This window comes from Rattus rattus, chromosome 18 (genome assembly GCF_011064425.1).
Source record: "Rattus rattus isolate New Zealand chromosome 18, Rrattus_CSIRO_v1, whole genome shotgun sequence".
Lineage (NCBI taxonomy): Eukaryota > Metazoa > Chordata > Mammalia > Rodentia > Muridae > Rattus > Rattus rattus.
Window position 1 is genome coordinate 23,441,896 of NC_046171.1, and position 19,681 is coordinate 23,461,576.

The window sequence follows — 19,681 nt, forward strand, 5'->3', positions numbered from 1 at the left end:
TGTTGCTCTAGTTCAGTGGTTCTTAACCTGTGGGGTTCTCAACCCTTAGGAGCTGGTCAAATGACCCTTTCACAAGGGTTGCACGTCTGATATTTACATTGCAATTCTTAACAGTAGCAAAATCGCAGTTAGGAAGTAAAGCAGAAAAAATAATTTTATGGGTGGGGTCACTACAGCATGAGAAACTGTATTCAAGGGTCGCAGCATTAGGAGTTGGGAGCAGCTGCACTAGTTCCATAGGATCTGATGCCCTCTTCGGCTTTTCTGGGTTCCAGGCACTCCTGTGGTACGTATACATATATACATGCAGGCAAAAAGCACGCACATAACAAAACAAGATCTTAAACAACAACAGAAGAAAAGTAACAGTACAGTGGGTAAAAGCTAACTGGATTCCCAAGATCTAAAACAAGAGCTGGGCATGGTGGTGCATACCAGAAGTCCCAGGACTGAGGGTTTGCACTTTAATGACTTCTGCATTTAATTAATAAAACAAAACCAATAAAGCCTTTTGAGAAAAAAAAATGTCAGAGAAACACACAACTAATAGGTATTTGTTTTTCTGAGATTGGGTCTTTCTACATAGTTCTGGCTGTCCCGGAGCTTACTATGTAAACCAGGCTGGCCTCGAACTGACAGAGTCATCTATCTGCCTCTGCCTCCTGAGTGCAGAGGTTAAGGCACGTGCCACTATGCCCATCAACCAACCAGTATTTAATAAATACTTTAATAGCTGGGACATTTGACGGAGTAGAACCAGCAGCTGAAATCAATCTACCCTACTCTAGAAGAAAACAATTCCTGCTTTTCTTTACGAATAGAAATCCTATCCATTATGGAGTAGATACTGATACTTAGCCAACCACACATCACTAACAAGAACCAACTCGGTAACGTCTTCAAAGATCCAAAGGGGAGAAGTGATTAGGCAAAAATACATGCTCCCAGTAAACAAACTTATTTAGATAAACAGATTTATTAGAAAAGATTAAAGACCTCTTTGTGGTCACCTTTGTTACCTGGGTACTCTGACACATTCCTCTGATCCTTGCAGGCCAAGCTGTCCATCAGAGTCGAGACCCCAAGCATACACCTGGCCCTTGTCATTAAGTGCTAATGTATGAGCTTCTCCACATGAAACAGCTACGATATTTTGGGCATCCAGGGCAACAACCTGCTCTACAGAACAAAAGTCAGGAAAAGAAACATTACATTCAAGTTTTGAGTTGAAATGAGGATTAAAATATATTCAGTTCTCATTTTTTATCAAAAAATAAGGAGATGCTAAAACATAAAATACAACCAGTTGTTTTGAAAAAAATTAACAAATATGTTCCATATATAATTCTCATTATGAAACTCTCATAATAATTATTATGATAAGATATAATAAATGACCTGAACATATTGGAGAAATCCAGGGCTTATCAAGATAATCTCAGAAGACCATATTCTATTTAAAACCAATATTGAAAAAGAAATCACTTAAAAATAAACTGGGCTATTGGAATTTCAGCAGTATAATTATAATTCAAACTAATTTTTAATCACACAGACACTACAGTGTAGTACTCATAATGAAATAATCTGAACTGGAAATTTAATAACAGATTAGTTAAGTTTTTTGAGGCAGAATCTTACTACTGCAGGTCAGGGTGGTCTACACCTGGGACGCTCCTACCTCTGCCTCCCAAGTGCTAAGATTACAGGCATATACCACCATCACTCCAGGCTCAAATTTTAAAGCAGAAAATCAGTTGGATATTCTGAATAGAGAAGTAAAATGTAGTAGGGGTATTATAAATGGTGGGTCTTAGTTTATGGGTTTCTATTTTAGCACCAACAGTTATAAATCCCCTCATATAGTCATTTTAAATCAAAAGTAGCTAGTCAGTGACAAAGTTTAAGATACAAAGTGTTGGGGCTGCAGAGATGGCTCAGTGGTTAAGAGCACTTGCTATTCTTAAGAGCTGACCTGAGTTCAGTTCCCAGCATGCACACATTGGCTTGCAAACTCCTGTAACTCAATTCCAGGGAATCTGATGCCCTGCCCTGGCTTCCAAAGGCACCTGAGTGCACACCATACACATAAACATTCAGGATAACACCCACACATACAAAAACAAAAATATATGCAATGTTTGCTAGTGTTTTACCAGTACAAAGTTTTTAACATGACATTTAAAATTAACTTTATAAGATTAATTAATAAGAATGCTACAATTATTATCTGCAATATACCAGAAGCCTCATGATAAAAGCAATTTAAATTCCATCAAGCAGAGAGTTTGGTAAATAGTGCTATTTAATCATGAAACTAACTGTATCATGGGAACTGACACTCCTGCATGTAAAGCATTTCAAATTAGATCTGGATTAAGAGCTTGCTTTTTTTTTTTTTTTAAAGTGGGAAGCTAGTGCCAGGAATGTATACAATTCTACTGATACACTAAGTACTTACCTTACAGTATCTTGAGTTGATAACCTATATTTTAGACATGTACACCTGATCTTACTAAGTAGATCAGGCCAGCTTAAGCCTGCAGCAATCTTCCTTCCTCTGCCTTCCTCCCAAGCAAGTGCTAGGATTACAGGTGTGCACAACCAGGTCCAGCAAGTTGGTAATTCTTCAAGCTGGTGGCCCAGTATGCTGAAGCTTATTACACCAATTTCCCACTCTTTGTTGTTTATGTTTTAATTAAATCATTACAGAAACACACACACACACACACACATACACACACACACACACACACAAGAAAACAAGATGTAACCTGGCCATTCTCTAAAATCAAGGAAACTAAGAATCATTAGTTTACACAAATAGTCCTATCAATCTTAATTACAAGGGAAAAAAAACCTGTTATCAATAACAGAGGCTCTCCAAATAAGTCAATTATCTCACTAAAAAAATTCTCAAAGAAAATGGCAAAAGAAAAAAAGAACACAAAAATGAATAGACGTTTCTGTTTTAAGAGCTCTTAAATTGGATCTGAATAGCTATGAAATCAAAGGCATCAAATTCTAAAGTGTATTATAAAATATCACATGTTAATATTAAAATTTACATTTTTGTGCTCCAACTGCTGAAAATACAAAAATGAAATGCGAGGGAAACAGAGGAAATAAGGATTGTTATTAAAGGCTAAAATAAAGATATGAAAAAGATAGCCATGTGAACACGAGCTGTTTATTTAGGTTTCCAAACACATTAGAAACGATTCTGGAAGACAGTGATACTACTCAAGTCATAAGCTCAGGAAAGAAAAAGAAGATCCGTGTATCCATCAAGAAAATTCAGATTACTAGAACAAAACAAAGATAAGTCGAAGTGAAAAGATTGATGGGAAAAATGTTATTCCCACCTCAGAAAAAGAAAAAACTTTCCTAATTAATTCATTTATTCATTCATGAATAAGGCAGTCTCACTATAGAGCTTAGGCTGACCTTGAACTCACAACATTCTGAGTACTGTGGACACCACCAAGCCCATTTCAATTCTTAAAGGGCAATTCCTAGGGAAAAGATCGGAAATTCATATCAAAACTGGGGTAAAGAAAAGAATTTCACTCAGAAAAACCATTAGCCTTTAATTATATCAAAGATGCTCAGGGTTGGGGATTTAGCTCAGTGGAAGAGCCCTTGCCTAGGAAGCACAAGGCCCTGGGTTCGGTCCCCAGCTCCGGAAAAAAAAAAAGAACCAAAAAAAAAAAAAAAAAGATGCTCAACTTCAAGAAAAAAAGGCAAATTCAAACTAAACTTCAAAATAAATAAAACTTTCTTCTGCATGAACTAAGCTGTAACACAAATTTTATCTACTGTGCTGGAGGTATAGATAAGTCAAAGACTGTCAGACACAGCCAGTAAACTAGTAAAATGAGCACCCGTGGTTATACTTACATTAGATTAAAAAAAAACAAACTTCGAATCAAAACCTGTTACAAGACTAAATTGTCGTTGTCTAATGATAAGGATCGACTGCCGCACGACATTCACCTAGCACCAGACCACCTGAATGTAAAGCCCTAGGCATGTAAGAGTCATACATGAGGAAAGATACTCCAACAGCAGTGAGGGACGGACTTCATCAGTCAGTCAGACAGAAAACTCAAAAGGAAACGTGAGTGACTGGATGGAACTGTAGTTTATACTAAATAGTCCTATTATCTAATGCACATAGAACACTCTTTGGTTAAGTCACAAAATAAGGCTTAAAAAAATTCAACAAGAAAAAAAATCTTACCAAAGAGTTATTTTTGTCCACAAACAGCATGAAACAAAAAATCATTAACAGGAGACACTCTTGATAAATAGACAAATACAACAGATGTAGTGATTGGTTTTAATCCTAGCACTCAGGAAACAGAAGTAGACAGATCTCTGAGTTCCAGGCTAGCCTAGTCTACATAACATGCCTTAGGCCAGTCAGGGTCACACAGGGAGAATCTGCCTGGGAGGGAGAGTGGGGGTGCGTTTAGACCAACACTCCTGAACAACTAAGAGGTCAAAGAAGAGAATAAAAGAGAAACTAATTATAAATCTTAAGACAACAAAAGTAACATACCAGAAACTAAGCACAGTGGCACAGCAGAGTCTTCTACAAGAGATTCATGAATTCCAGATACCATGAGCTATAATATAAACTCCTTTATCAAGAAAGAAAAAAACAGAGCTGAAGTGGTGGCAAATGCTGAATACTTGAAAGGATAAAGGAGAGTTTGAGGGTAGCCAATGTTACAGGATATCGGAACACCAGGTCTCAAAAATCAACCAACCAACCAAATAACAACAAATAAGATAGTCCTCAACTCAGGAGTGTTAAACATATAATTTCTCAATTTTCTAATGGAGCAAGCTATAGGTAACAACTTGTGGGAACTGCACTTGCTGTTCTGATCTTTTCCAGAGCTAGGGATAAGGTATGCTATGTTCCTGTGATTGCTGGGCTGTGGCAGAGGTGCAGGCAGCTTTCAATTACATTGAAAAGAGAAAACAGACAGAGACCCACATGTTCTTTTGTTAAGCTGAGATATCCAGCAGGTTACCTACATCAAATAGGATTTCAACTTAGAAGATGTAGTCTGCATACAACTGAAGTTCAAAAGTAAGCAGTGTCCCCCAGCTACAAACCACGACCCACAAAAATGACTAGCCTGCAGGATAAGTTGGCACAATAGTGGCACACAAATTGTAGGAGTGACCAAGCATTTTCCAACTGCAGTTAAGGCCACTCCATGAGACAACACCCATAATGACATCACTAAAAAGTGGCCAACAACCAGAGGATAGTCATGGGCTTTAGAAGAAAACCTACTGCTATTATTCTGCTAAAGGAACACAGCAATAAAACAACTCTTAATAACATATTGCTATATCCATAGTGAAGAACATCACTCAACCCTCATCAGAGAAGCTGCTTCTTGGTAATTAAGAAAGACTCACAACTGGACAATGGGCAGAGTGAGACTCTGGAGCAGTCAGCCCTAAACATCATGTCATTATCAAAGCCGTCCTCCCTCAAGGCTCAGGAATCCATGCAGAAGAGGCAGATAGATATTAAGAGCCAGACTTGGTGAGTGACTCTCCAAGAAAATAGTCTTCCAGACACAATAGGACTGATGGCCTCAATACTGTGACAGAACTCACAAGAATTACACAGACTCAAACCAGACAAAATCCCAGCACAGAAAAAGAGAACTGGATAAAAAGTTCACCCCTATCCAAGAAGCTATCTTCTGTGAAAGGGAAAACCTATTTTCTCAAATGGAGGGTTCCAGAGCAGGCCCCATGGCCAGGAGCAGTTTGACAACACAAAACTGACTTAATGGTTTTTTTTGCATCCATGTTACCTTATTAGTTCTTCTGTTTGTTTGAGGGAGGTAGGGCTGTTCAACATAAAGTTGGGTGGCAGTGGGGGCTCTGAGGGAGGGTAAAGAATATGATCAAGGGGCTAGAGAGATGGCTCAGCGGTTAGGAGCACTGACTGCTCTTCCAGAGGTCCTGAGTTCAATTCCCAGCAACCACATGGTGGCTCACAACCATATGTAATGAGATCTGATGCTCTCTTCTGGTGTGTCTGAAGATAGTTACAGTGTACTTACATATAATAAATAAATCTTAAAAAAAAAAAAGAATATGATCAAAACACTTGTATTTTTAATGTTAGGTGCTATGACTCCAGAATTTGAAAGGCAGAGGCAAGAGAATCAAGTTTTCAAGGTCATTCTCCAGCCTGGGTTATATGCTACCCTGTCTCCTTCACTCCCTCATGTAGAATTCCATTTTTACTTAAAAACACAGCCAAAGAGCCCAAACTTCTACACAGAGAAGAACTGCAAGCTAAACTGTCAGCACTATTATCTATGCTTTCCTCCCTCATTAAACAACTGAACTTTATAAATGTACAAAACACAAAATTCTAGTATTGTTTTTTACTCCTACTTTTAAAAATAAGGATATTAGCCACTTTGGGAATTGGTGAATAGTTCTGATTTTTTTGTTGATGTTACTGTTAGAGATAGAGTCTCACTATGTGAGCTGCGCAACATCCTCCTGTCACAAATAAACTATATATACATATATATATATAATATAAATACACACATATGTATATAAAGATTGCTTTAACAATTTTTTTGGAATATAATTTATAAATACTTAAGAATTTAAATATTTTTCTTTAAATTTTTATAGGAATGACTAAAGAGGGATTAAAAAATTTCATTTTAGTTAGGGTTTCAAAAGACAAAATGAAATACATTTTGGAAACATTCACCAGGAATTAATAGAACAGAGTGAATCAGAGAAAACTATGGTCACAATTTTTGGACAATACAGAAATGATCTACTAGAATTAAAAAGACAAGACTTTCAGGTACTGACACAAAGAAAGTAATGGCCTGAGACTTAAAGTAATGAGCTAAGGATCACACAGCCATCTGCAAAGGAAATAAAATAACAGGGTAAAATGTCAAATTTTGGCAACAAAGTGAACACTAATCCTTAGCAAGGAAACAGCCTAGGGTGAGTCTCAGACGTGAATCTACTCAGGTGTGAGGTCAAGGAGTAAATAAGTGAGGGATGAGAGTGGTTTCCAAGAAGATGAAAGAGACTAACAAGTCACAGTCACTTTCGCTTCTAACACCCCTTTCCTGTTCTCACAAGCATACGTGATAACTTCACACATGCACACCTTGATTTTCTTTCTTGCTGTTTTGTTTTGAGACAGGTTCTCTCTTTGTAACCCTAGCTGTCCTAAACCCAGAGACTCTCCTGCTTCTGCCTCCCTGAGTGCTAGAATTAAAAGCTTTAGTTTACTCAACATGTAAATTTCTCCTCTATACTGAGTAAGAAAAAAAAAAATCAGATCAGTGTGAAAATAAGTGCACATTCAGAAACAAAGAGGCATGATCAAAAAAAATTTTTTTTTAAATTCTTACAGGTCAGTTCTTCATTGCAGCTCAGCTATGTTTTAAAAACTAAATAAATAATAGTAATTTGAATATCTATTTTCCAAAATATCAAGACACAACTATATGTTGTAATTACTCATTAAATCATTTGCAAAATCAATGGCTAGGCCTACAAGATGCCTCTAGGTAAAGGGGCTGACCACCAAGTCTGCTGAATTCTCATACACAATGGGAAGAGAAAGCCAACTCCTAGAGGTTGTCTACTGATCTCTCCACTCGTCTCCACCAAAACAACCAATAACCAACTTTAACTTCTGACATTTCCATGCTTCCTACCAGAGGAAGTATCACAGCTCTCCCAAGTCACCTATACAATCTGAAGGAGAAGGAATCCCACCCATTTTGTCTTGTTCCAAAACAGCATCACAGGTTTTTGGTTTTTTAATATTTTAGCACAATTCTTGAATAAAAGTTATAAAAAGGTCTTTGAAGAAGTATTTTTGTACTTAGTGTAGCGAAGACATAACAACAATGGTTTGTTGAATACATATCTAAACTTCAGCTATAATAAATAGGCACTGGCTATCTGGAAGCAAATATGTGAATGACAGTCTCTAACAAGGACATGTAACAGCTATCAGGCAAATGTGAAAACAACCTAATACCCTAGGTTGGTATTAGGCAGACTAGCTATGTGCCCTCCAACTGCAGCATTAGTAACTCTTTATTTAAAAAGCAGATACCCACTGAATACTCACTTACCAGATGCCAAGTACTAAACCCCCAATCTGCAAGAACTTACCATGATTATCCTAATGGAACACTACACTAAGACACACAGAGGATAAGCAATGTACAAGACAACAGACCTATAACCAACAGACCAGGACTACATCCAAGTTGTTTGGTTTTTTTCCCCTTTTTCTTTTTTCAGAGCTGGGGACCGAACCCAGGGCCTTGCACTTGCCTAGCAAGCGCTCTACCACTGAACTAAATCCCCAACCCCTACATCTAAGTTCTTAAATTCCTACCTTTTAAAACTATTTTCAAAGCCATATAAAGTGAAGCCTGTCATTCACATCCTTCATCAGCCTACTTGTTTTCCTCCCACCTCTGCACCTACAGTAACTACTGTTAGTGTATGTTTCAATACATCTATAAGTCAATACAAATGGATGTCTTCCATCCCAGTCCTCAACTATATAGCACAACATTACGGTGGTTGGATAAATTACAATTTTGTCAGTTTCCAAAAGAAACACTAAAGCTATTTCTAACCTCCATAAAATGCTGTTGTAATACCAATCTAACTATTGGGAGGTAGTATCCCAGAAACTGAACTTTTCAGATAAAAAGCACAGTGCTTTCAATTCTTCATCTAGGTCTTACACATTTTTACAGTGACCCTGAGCTATTACTCTTTTTTTATTGTTATTATAAAGGGTGTGTTTTCTTCTGTCATTGAACTTATTTTCACTGTGTTAATTATGAGAAGCTGGGGGAAAGACAGACAGACAATGAATGAATATGCCACATGTGTACGGGTACCTGAAGGGGGCACTGAAACTCCTATGAGCTGGAGTTACAGGTAGTTCTGAAGATGTCCTTTGGAAGAACAGCAAATGTTTTAATCCAAGCCATCTTTCAAGTACCACCTCATCTTATTTTCCTCACCCATAAAAACAAGGCTCAACACAGTGGTGCAAACCTGTGATCCCATCACTGGTTAGCTAGATCAAAGACAGCCTGGGCCAGACAGCAAGAATCAGTCTCACACAACAACGAAAATGGGGTGAAGGATGCTCTTTAGAGTTTGGGGTAATACAGGAAGGATTCAACAGTGCATGATACATAATGGTAGTTATTATACTAGTTCTGAATATCAGCATTATATTTTTAAAATAATAGTTCATTAAGTTCCCTCCCCACCTTTTTTTTAAGTTTCCCTTTTTTTCCTCCTCTCTTTACACCTCCCATATCAACTTCTAAATGCTTTCCTTCCTATTTCTATTTGAAGACTTACTCAACTAATCGCCTGAGTATATGTGTAAGCATGTGTTCGTATAGAGACAGCCAACTAGCTTTTCACATAACTATTCTTCAAAAGAGACATGCAGGTTGTGCTGAAGAAGTGGCTTGTTGGTTAAGAGCATGTACTGCTCTTCCAGTCTGAGTCACAGAAGCTACACCAGGTGGCTCACAGCCACTTATAACTCCAGCTCCGGAAGCATCTGACAGCACTCCTATTACATACTGCTTTTCTACACAAAGACACATACATGTAATTTAAAATAAAATAAACTATTAAAAAGATAATTATAGGGGTTGGGGATTTAGCTCAGTGGTAGAGCGCTTGCCTAGCAAGCGCAAGGCCCTGGGTTAGGTCCCTAGCTCCAAAAAAAAAAGAAAAAAAAAAGATAATTATAGTTTCACAAGGTTCATGAGTGTTGGTAAATTATGAAATAAACAGCAAATACTTGAATCAGAAAATATGTAAATACACTGGATCAATTTGGGGCATCAATCTGAGCTTTGCACTCAATTTGACTGTTTGTTTGAGGTGGGGCTTCTCTGTGTAGCTCTGGCTGTCCTGAAATTCACTCTGTAAACCGGGATGGCCTCAAACTCAAGAGATTTGCCTGCCTCTGCCTCTTGAGTGATGGGATTAAAGGTGTGCACCACCACTGCCTGGCTTGTATGACAATATTAAAAAGAAATAAAATCACAAATTTCTACAGGTTAGTAAGAAAAGCAGGCAAACTTTACTCCAACTGCTTTCAGATGCTCCTGCCTCTGCTCCTAAGAACCTCTTTGTCTAACTCTAGCTCCTTCACCTCCCTTGTTCATGTCACAGAGCAGTGAACATCAAAGGAACTCTCACTATATAATACAGCTTATAATCACGGTTATTTCAACTACGAGTAACCCGGAAAGAAGCATCAAATCAAACACAGAAACTGATAGGGTTGTGTTTGTAAGCAGTAAGCAAAGAAGCCTACTACAAAATTCAAGTGATCAAGCTACCAAATGGTACCCGACGAACAGATTTTTATTTTATCACTTTATAAAAATTCAACTTTGAAAACACAAATAAAACTAAGGGTGTCGGTCAAACCTATAATCTCAGAATTTGATAAACCGAGGCTGGAGGGTAGCCATAAGTATCTCAAAACAAACAAAAATAATAAAATAGAAAACAGATAAAGCAGACAGTCACTTATGACACTTTAAAATTTACAAATTACTTTATATTTTAAGTTTCCAAAAGACTGAATCCTAACCACAAATAATAGCTTTGTTATTAATTACTTGATACATTGAAACAATGGAAAAATTTACAGACTACCTAATTAATACACCTAAGGAAAAGCAAAACTGGAAATCAACACTTTATGAATTTAGTTCTGAGTTTCTCCTTTTTTGATTCCTTAGTGCCCACTGAATACTGCTCTCACATTCACAATAAAATTTACATCACCAGGATCTTCTCTATTCAAATAGTTAATGGTCCAAGTCATGTCACATTCCCTACTCCCAATCAGTGACTCCACCTGGGTCATGGCTGGCTCTCTTACTGAGACAATTCATATCTAGTAAGTTAACAAAGTCTGCTCATCTTTGGGCTGCCAATCTCCTTCCATGTTTTAAAGAACTATTACCACGGTTAAACTAATCACCTTCCAAATTCTCCTTTAATTCTTCCTTTATAAAACTAGTGATTACCATTAACAACTATTAATGCCAGTTTGGAGAGATGGCTCAGTGGTTAAGAGCACACAGACTGCTATTCCAGAGGTCCTCAATTCAATTCCCAACAATCATAAGGTGGTTCACAACCATCTGTAATGGGATCAGATGCCCTCTTCTGATGTGTTTGAAGACAGCGAGAGTGTACTTATATACATGAAATAAACAGATTAAAATTAAAAAAACTTATTAGTGCCTATTTGCCAAATTAAAAGCTCAACCTGTTGTAAACACAGTTTTAATTCATTTTACAAGTGCCTATGCTTCTGGGAATGTTTGTAAATGATAGTTCATTGACAAGCTTCTGAGTACAATATAGTGAACATCATATATGAACAGATGAATCGAATGATTGTATATAAATGATTGTGTATAACTTTAATGTTCCCTACTCTCAAACATTCCAATTAAAGAGATTGCCATTCCCTAGAAGGCATTAAACTTGTGGTTGTTTGAAAGAAAATGGTCTCCACGGGCCCATAGGAAGTGGCACCATAGGAGGTGTGACCTTATGGAGTAGGTGCCATCTCTTTGTTGGAGTGTGTCACTGTGGGGCGGGCTATGAGGTCTCATGCTCAAGCTGCACTCATTGTGGCTCATATTTTCTTCTGCTGCCTGTGGATCAAGATGTAGAACTCTGAGCTCTTTCTCCAACTCCATGTCAGCCTGGATGTTGCCATGCTCCTCACCATGATGATACTGGACTGAACCTCTGAAACTGTAAGCCAGCCCCAATTAAATGTCCTTTATAAGAACTGCTGTGGTCACGGTGTCTCCTCACAGCAACAGAAACCCTAGGTAAGACACTTGCCTATAGTCATTTGAACTACTTTGCCTCTAAAGTACCTTCCACTCTCTCCTTTAAGAGCACTTGGACATCTTTCCCACTCAAGTGCTACCTCTGAGACACTCACCTGTAAGCCACATTGTTTTACAAAGTTCTGTCACTATCCTTAACTATTCCCAAACTAGATCGGACTGGACTCACAGCTCTCCTGAGTCTGGGAATTACAGGTAGGAGCTACCATGCACAACTATTCCATGCAATCACTCATCTGTAAACGACACTGCTGCACATTTATGTGCACTCCTATGATTTGTGTCTTGTTTTCTTTTCCTTACTAGACTTTCAAAAGATGTTCATTATACTGTACTCAAGCTTGTCAGATAAATGTATTTGGAAATTTCATCTACAAACAAAATTCTTGTGAGCATGTGCACTTGTAAAATAATCTACAACCATGTGTAACATTTAAAAAATAAAAGTTAGCTGTTTATTGTAGATATGCTAAAATTAAAGATGCTTGATTTTTCTAAAGAAAGATGTAAACAAGGACTAAACTGATATGTACACTCATGACACATGTAGAAAAGGAGAGAGATGAAACTAAAGTTTTAAAAATCTTAGATATTAAATTATCACTTGTCAACAGTTTAACATTTTTGAATATTTTATTGTTTAAACGTATGAATTGTTTGTCTACATGTATGTCTGGGTATGACATGCATACCACAGGAGGCCAGAAGAGGGTGTCCAATTCACCTAGGGCACTGGAGTTACAGATGGTTGTGAGCATCCATGCAAGTGGTAAAAACCAAACCTTGGTCCTCTGGAAGAGCAGCCGGGGGAAGTTACAGGGTGGGCTATCACTCTAACCCCTCAATTTTTAATATGGAGAATAATTATTGAACTATCACTGAAAACAGGCTGAGAAAAACACATTCCCAATTTGTAGTCAGAAACATAAAAAAGGATGCTAAGGAGAATACTTTTGAAGACATCATTACACTTGATTTTTGCCTTCTTAGACTTGCCAATTTTTCTGCCAAGAATGTATACTACTTTTTAACCAGAAAAAACAAAACAAAACAACTAGAACTGTATGTCAGAATTGTATAAAAATGGAACAAATCAATCTAAACCTATATATTAATAAAGAATAGAGAACCTGGGGTATAAGGCAGTGGAAGAGTGCTGTATACTAATATTATATATTAGTATGTATATATTAGTCTAATATATATTAGAGCCTGGGTTCTATGTCTAGCACTTCAAATGACAATGAAAAAGACGTTTTAGTTTTAAATAGTATATAGAAAATATATTATTAAAGAGTCTTAAGAATAAAAAATAAAACTATACCAAGCTAGACAATAAGAGAGGAGAGTAAGTCCAGATAAATAAAATTTTAGCAGTACTAATAGTTAGGAAATTCCCCTTTTATAGCTAGAATTTGTTGGTGAGAATGTATCTCTATATAATTCTTGATCCTTCTGCTGTAAACCTCCCAGTACTGAAATTACAAGTAAGCACCACCATGTCTAGCAATTTTTTGCTATGTTTATATACTGTCTACACAGCACCGTCTTTCTTGTGTGTATTATTGCCTTGCTTTCTACTGATAAAATATGAGTCCAGAGAAACAGAAAGGACAGAACAGAAGCTTGCTATACAGCTCCTTTCACAGATCAATATCTTACATGATGACCTCACCCAAATCATGTTTGCTGTCACAATGTCTGTATCAGTTTAAAAAAATACCCCAACATTCAATAATATACTTTATAGTGAGAAAAAATAGATATCACTTTTATTTCTTAAAAACTTTAGGGGTTGGGGATTTAGCTCAGTGGTAGAGCGCTTGCCTAGCAAGCACAAGGCCCTGGGTTCAGTCCCCAGCTCCGAAAAAAAGAAAAAGGAAAACAAAAAAACAAAAAAACAAAAAACTTTAACACAGAGTTTATGAGAATCATGCTACATATATAGAGAATACAGAGAATGGAACCCTAAGAAATCCTTAAAAAGTCTCTAAAAAAGAACAAGTATGGGGGTGTACTTTCTTTAATCCCAGCACTCAGAAGGCAGAAGCATGCAGATCTCTATTAAACTGGAGGCAAGCCAGAGGTTCATAGTGAGATCTCATCTCAAAAACTAGAACAACATGTAAACATACTAATATAGGAAACACAAAGACAATCCTGCTAGAAGCCAACTACAGCTGCTTCTGTGTGTGTGTGTGTGGGGGGGGGGTGTTTAATAAGGCATGAGTCAATGCATCCCAGAGACAGACAGCTTTACATAACTAAGTGACCTAAGTTGTAATACCAAATCAACCCTGCATAACAATCACCACAAACTTCTGATAGATCAGCACAGTAGTCAAGTCAATAAAAGAATATATGATAATACAAAACAGAAATACGAAAAGTAAGCTTTGTTTGTCTAAATATTCTTGGGGTTGGGTGTAGTTGAGTGTCAGAGTGCTTGCTTAGCATGCATGAGGCCCTAGGTTTGATTTACAGCATAACAAAAAATAAAAATATTGCCCCTACCACAAAGTGGCATAATGTAATCATCTTGGTAAAATACTGATTTATTTCAACAGGCCATCTAATAGAATGGCAAAGAAACAATCTGCATTAGTATTTGACCTGCCTCACACAGAAGATATTACTGTAAATAACGCTAAGTGTAAGCACAATTTAGTGAATAAAGGAGGAGACTGGTAGGCTTAAGCTTTGATTCAATTCACCAGCCGCCTGCTGTTTGACAAGTTACTTACCAACTTGTGCTGCCATTTCTCCGAAAACTTATCCCCTAAGATGAGGATAATTCTTGCAATTTGTGTCACAAGCATTTTGAAAGGAACCATGAATTATTGTGTAATGCTCTTGAGATTCCTCAGATGTGGGGTCCTACACAAAGTAAAGTATTATTATACATCTCTCTAACAGTAGCATCTGTTTGCATTATGACTTCCCCTATACCTGAAGCTGATTCCTGGGCACTGACCATTCTCAAAGTAGTGCTCAAAGCCACACCTGACATCCTGACCTAGGTAACTCTTTTCCGAGTCTTTGCATAACCTATATCTTTCTCTTCCTTAAAAGGTATGAAAACTAACACTTAGGAAACCCAGTGAGCTTCAATCTTGTATGTTTTGGTAAAATAAGAAAAATGTGGGATAATTTGGTATTTCTATTCTGCCAATAATTTACCATATTTCTTTATTTCCTACACTATTTTTTAAAAATCCAATTTTATATAAAAGGACATTTCATGGGCTGGACAGATGGCTTAGTGGTTAAGAGCACCCAACTGCTCTTCAGAGGTCATGAGTTCAATTCCCAGCAACCACATGGTGGCTCACAACCATCTGTAAAAGAGATCTGATGCCTCTTCTGGTATATCTGAGAACAGCTACAGTGTACTTATATATAATAAATGAATAAATCTTTAAAAAAAAAAAAAAGAAAGAAGTCCTGCAAGCCTGGAGCCCGGGCGACTCAGGTGGCTGAGGCAGGATCTTTTAAAAAGGACATTTCATTTATAGATTTATGTTTTTAGAGCAGAAAGAATATGTCAGACAGTGAGGAATCAAGAAATGGAAGCAAGTAGCTACTGCTATGACCAAAATGCTTTCACCAGAACGACTAACAGCAGGCAGTGTTGTGAGCATCAAATGAGGTACTCCATTTGAAAAACTTGGAAAACCACAGAAAGTTACCGAAACACATTCTTTATAACAAAAATATACACAAAATTATAACAAATATACACAAAATTATAACATTATTTACAATCATAAAGTAGCTTAGTATTGCTTCTACCATGAAACGTAAAGACATGTCAACAAGTTATAACTAGATATAGTGAGTAAATAAACCTGTTAGTAAAACATACTTTCATTTTATTTTTTTTTTTTAAGATTTATTTATTTATTATATATAAGTACACTGTCGCTGTCTTCAGACACACCAGAAGATGGCATCAGATCTCATTACAGATGGTTGTGAGCCACCATGTAGTTGCTGAGATTTGAATTCAGGACCTCTGGAAGAGTAGCCAATGCTCTCAACCACTGAGCCATCTCTCCAGCACCCAAAAACATACTTTTAATAAACTACTTTTAAATTGTCCTAAGTAAACCTAGAAGTATGCAGATAAAACAACTCATTTAAATGGATATAAGGCATTGAATGTATTTGTAAGCTATGAATTAAATGGAGAAACTAGTTCTAAAAAGTATTTAGAAGTTCTTACGTAGGAAACAATGCATGAGGATGAAAAAGACATTCATTTTTCTAGCACTGATGCAGAAAGAGCCAGCAATGAGGCCATACCTGTGAGACCAGAGATGGATATGGACTAACCACATTCTTGGTTTACACCAAAAAAGTAAAAGAAGTCAGTAAGTGTGTCAGAAAGTATTTATGAGATTCCTAAAATATCCAGAATGGAAAAGCTAGAGAGATGGCTCAACGGTTAAGAGCACTGACTGCTCTTCCAGAGGTTCTGAGTTCAATTCCCAGCACCCACATGGTCATTCACAACCATCTGTACTAGGATCTGATACCCTCTTCTGGTGTGTCTGAAGACAGCTACAGTGTACTCACTCACATACATTAAATAAATAAATCTCTTTTTTTTTTTTTTTTTTAAAGAAAACTTTCCCAACAGGTCCGAACTACTACACACCAAGGCCAACTCCTACATGTGACGAGTAAACTATTCCTTGATGCTAAGTTTCGCTCCTTCTAACTATTTATTATGGTTATAAAGGCCGTCTCTGTACAGAAATAATTCTTGCTTTTTCTCTACTTTTTTTGTGACTTAAGTAAAGCTCTGATGAAAGAACTGTGTGACTCAGACATATAACAAGGCTGGTCAATTATCAAGACTTTAATAATAAATAAGGTCTAACAATTCCTTATCTTTAAACTCAGTCCTCAAATTTATCAATTTATAGAAGGAACAAAGAAAAAAAATTTAAGACACTGAAGAATCATTCCAAAGAGAATTTTAGTTAAAACATTATTAAAATTTACCACTCATGTACTTGGAACAAAACCTGAGGTTGAGAGCTGGAAACCTTTCATAGCAATCACACCTCCTTGAGCTCCTGTCTTTTCACCTCTGTAGCCTAGTTACACTTCAGGATATCCGAAAACCAGGACTTGTTTTTAGATCTGAGCCCTCCTGCTCCCCCACCAACCCCTTTAATTAAAGTAATTCTAGCACCAGATTTATTTACTGGCTATTTACACGACTACAAACAGAATTAAACTTAAACCTTCCTTTCTTTAATTCAATCACACATATCTTTCTCATCATTCAAATTCCCAAGGCCTGAAATATATCTAACATCATGGAAAATTTCAATTCTCTTCAGCTACTTCATTTATGTATGTCTTAACTCACAACTGAAGGTCTGAATCTCTGAAACACAAAGCTCTTTTTTCTTCCCTCTTTCCTTTTCTAGGATTGTTCTGTATGCCGTGGACAGCAATGTGGACAGCAGTAAGTCAGTCTGAAAGTGGAAGCATACTCTTCAACTTTGCATTACTGAATAATGCTTCCAGGATGAATTCATAGAAGACAGAGATGTCACAATACAGCCATCACAATGTCAACAAGACCAAAAAGCACTCAGCTTTCCCCAAACTTCATCCATTCGGTTTAAGTTTATACTACCTACTGGTGCATGTGGGGGGCGGGGGTGGGGGCAGGAGGGCTCTGATGTAAACATTAAAGTAACATTTAAAATTTCTAAACCTCAGTAAGTTATAGTAAGTAAGCATACTGGCAACTCCTACACCTACTATGTAGTTCCAAAACCGTGAAAATATCAACTTGAGGTAGCATTCCCACACAAGCAAAATGTACATACAGATAGTAAATTACCACCCACACCCACCTCAATGCCCATGATTATGAAAATCTGGTACTATTCTTTAAGAGTCTTTCATGAAATATAATACAAAAAAAAATCATTTACTTTGAATTCTACAACAATCAGACCTATTGTATTAAGGGAACGCTCTCATTCTTTCAGTAAAATCAAGTTACAGAGCATGAGGAGACATGTTGAAAAGAAATTAAGACCCTGCCCACAAAGAATAAAAGCTAGAGTATCTGCAAATTCAGAATACTTGGAGTTAAGGATGGCAATGGTGGCGAGAGGATATGAAAGATACCTCAATTTATTACCTGAGTGTTTATACCTATGTTGATCTGTCAAAACAAGGCTACAAAAAACAAAAAAGAAAATCAAACAAACACCTTACACAATGAGATGATAAGACAAAGGACTGCCGTAGGGAATCAGTACGTATCATTATTGTGAAACTAAGCGTAGAATTTACTACTTTCCTGTAGTAGCTTCTGGTTACCACAACCAAGAGCAAAATACCTAACAATTCTACCTCAAATGTGTTATTATCTAACTTTAAATACAACATCCAGAAAAACAGACCATGAAAGCTGACAAGTGTTTCCAATGCTCATTACCTAATAAATTATTTTACATTTTGCTTAGATCTCTCCAGTCAGACCACCTCAAATCCACAACCCTAAAAGCTAGCACTGAAAACATGGACACAGCAATTCGGAGATTAAGCAGTATTTCTAAGCAAAACAAAAATTACATATGTAAAGTATAATGGGGATAAAGTGGAAGAATGAAGGTATAATTTATGCAAGTAAATGAAAATAAAAATCTTTTACCACCACTCCCCTCCATCCCCCAGGAGGACAGAAACAGCACAGAGAGCAAATCAGGAATTCAAAATCTGTTCAAGAGAGCTGAACTTATTAAAGATCTCAATAACTTTATAATCTATACAAAAGAAACAAACGCTGAAGTCTACGGGTTTTTTGTTACTGTTTTCAACCACATATAATCAGTGGTCATTCTAGCAGTAGTAATTAAAAACAAACAAACAGAAAAACTCACAAACCAATGTACTTCCTAAGAAGCATGGTAAAGTCAAGAGTATATTTAACTCTTACTTTGCTATTAAATCTTGAAAAAGCTTGAAAGTTTAGGATTTACAGACATCATATAAAACACCATTTCAGGAGTAAAATGGTCAATTATTGGAAACAGAAAATCTCCTTTACCTGGTTTCTTTCTGGACTTTTCATGACCTAGCTGTCCTAGATCATTACATCCACATGTGTATACAGTTCCGTCGTCCAGGATGAACACAGTATGTCTGAGTCCACATCCTACATCTCGGACCTTTTTATTTACGAAAAAGTCACTTTTCCTGGGCTCTAGTACAATTTCTTCATCAATTCCACCCAAACCTAGTTGTCCATAGGATGCGTTTCCCCAGCACAACATGCTTGCAATGACTTTGGTCTTCCAGCTTCAATACAAAAGTCCCTTCTGAAGCACCGGGAACTTGGAGGTAGCCGATGTCTGAGGAGAAAAACAAAAGTTGGTAAGAAAGTTGCTCTCTCATCAAGGGTTAAGCCAATATGAGGACTGCAATACTTAGAATATGCTTCAGGGCTACTGCTCAGTTCTCTCATTTTTAGGGTCATATACAAACAAACGTTTAGGAAATGACATCCCCTTCTCCTATTCTTTGCAAAACTTAAATGGTAACTGGCTTTGACTCTGTTATATAACCCAGTAGTAAGTACTCTGATGAAATTATTTTTTTCCTTTAAATACATTTAATGAGAACAGTACATAAGGCATGTATGTGTCCAATGCCCAAACAAGCAGATA

General features: G+C 36.9%; 1 protein-coding gene across 2 annotated transcripts in view; it reads right to left on the bottom strand.

Annotated features, from left to right (window-relative positions):
* Window positions 1-19,681, bottom strand: part of Herc4 (HECT and RLD domain containing E3 ubiquitin protein ligase 4) — a 72,125-nt gene that overhangs the window by 50,846 nt on the left and 1,598 nt on the right. For both annotated transcript variants that reach the window (XM_032889161.1, XM_032889162.1), the window contains 2 exons: window positions 19,063-19,366; window positions 1,020-1,179 (listed from right to left, as the gene is read on the bottom strand). In XM_032889161.1, coding sequence (XP_032745052.1) covers window positions 1,020-1,179; window positions 19,063-19,288 — 386 coding nt within the window. In that variant the 5' untranslated portion in view covers window positions 19,289-19,366. The remainder of the gene's footprint in view (window positions 1-1,019; window positions 1,180-19,062; window positions 19,367-19,681) is intronic.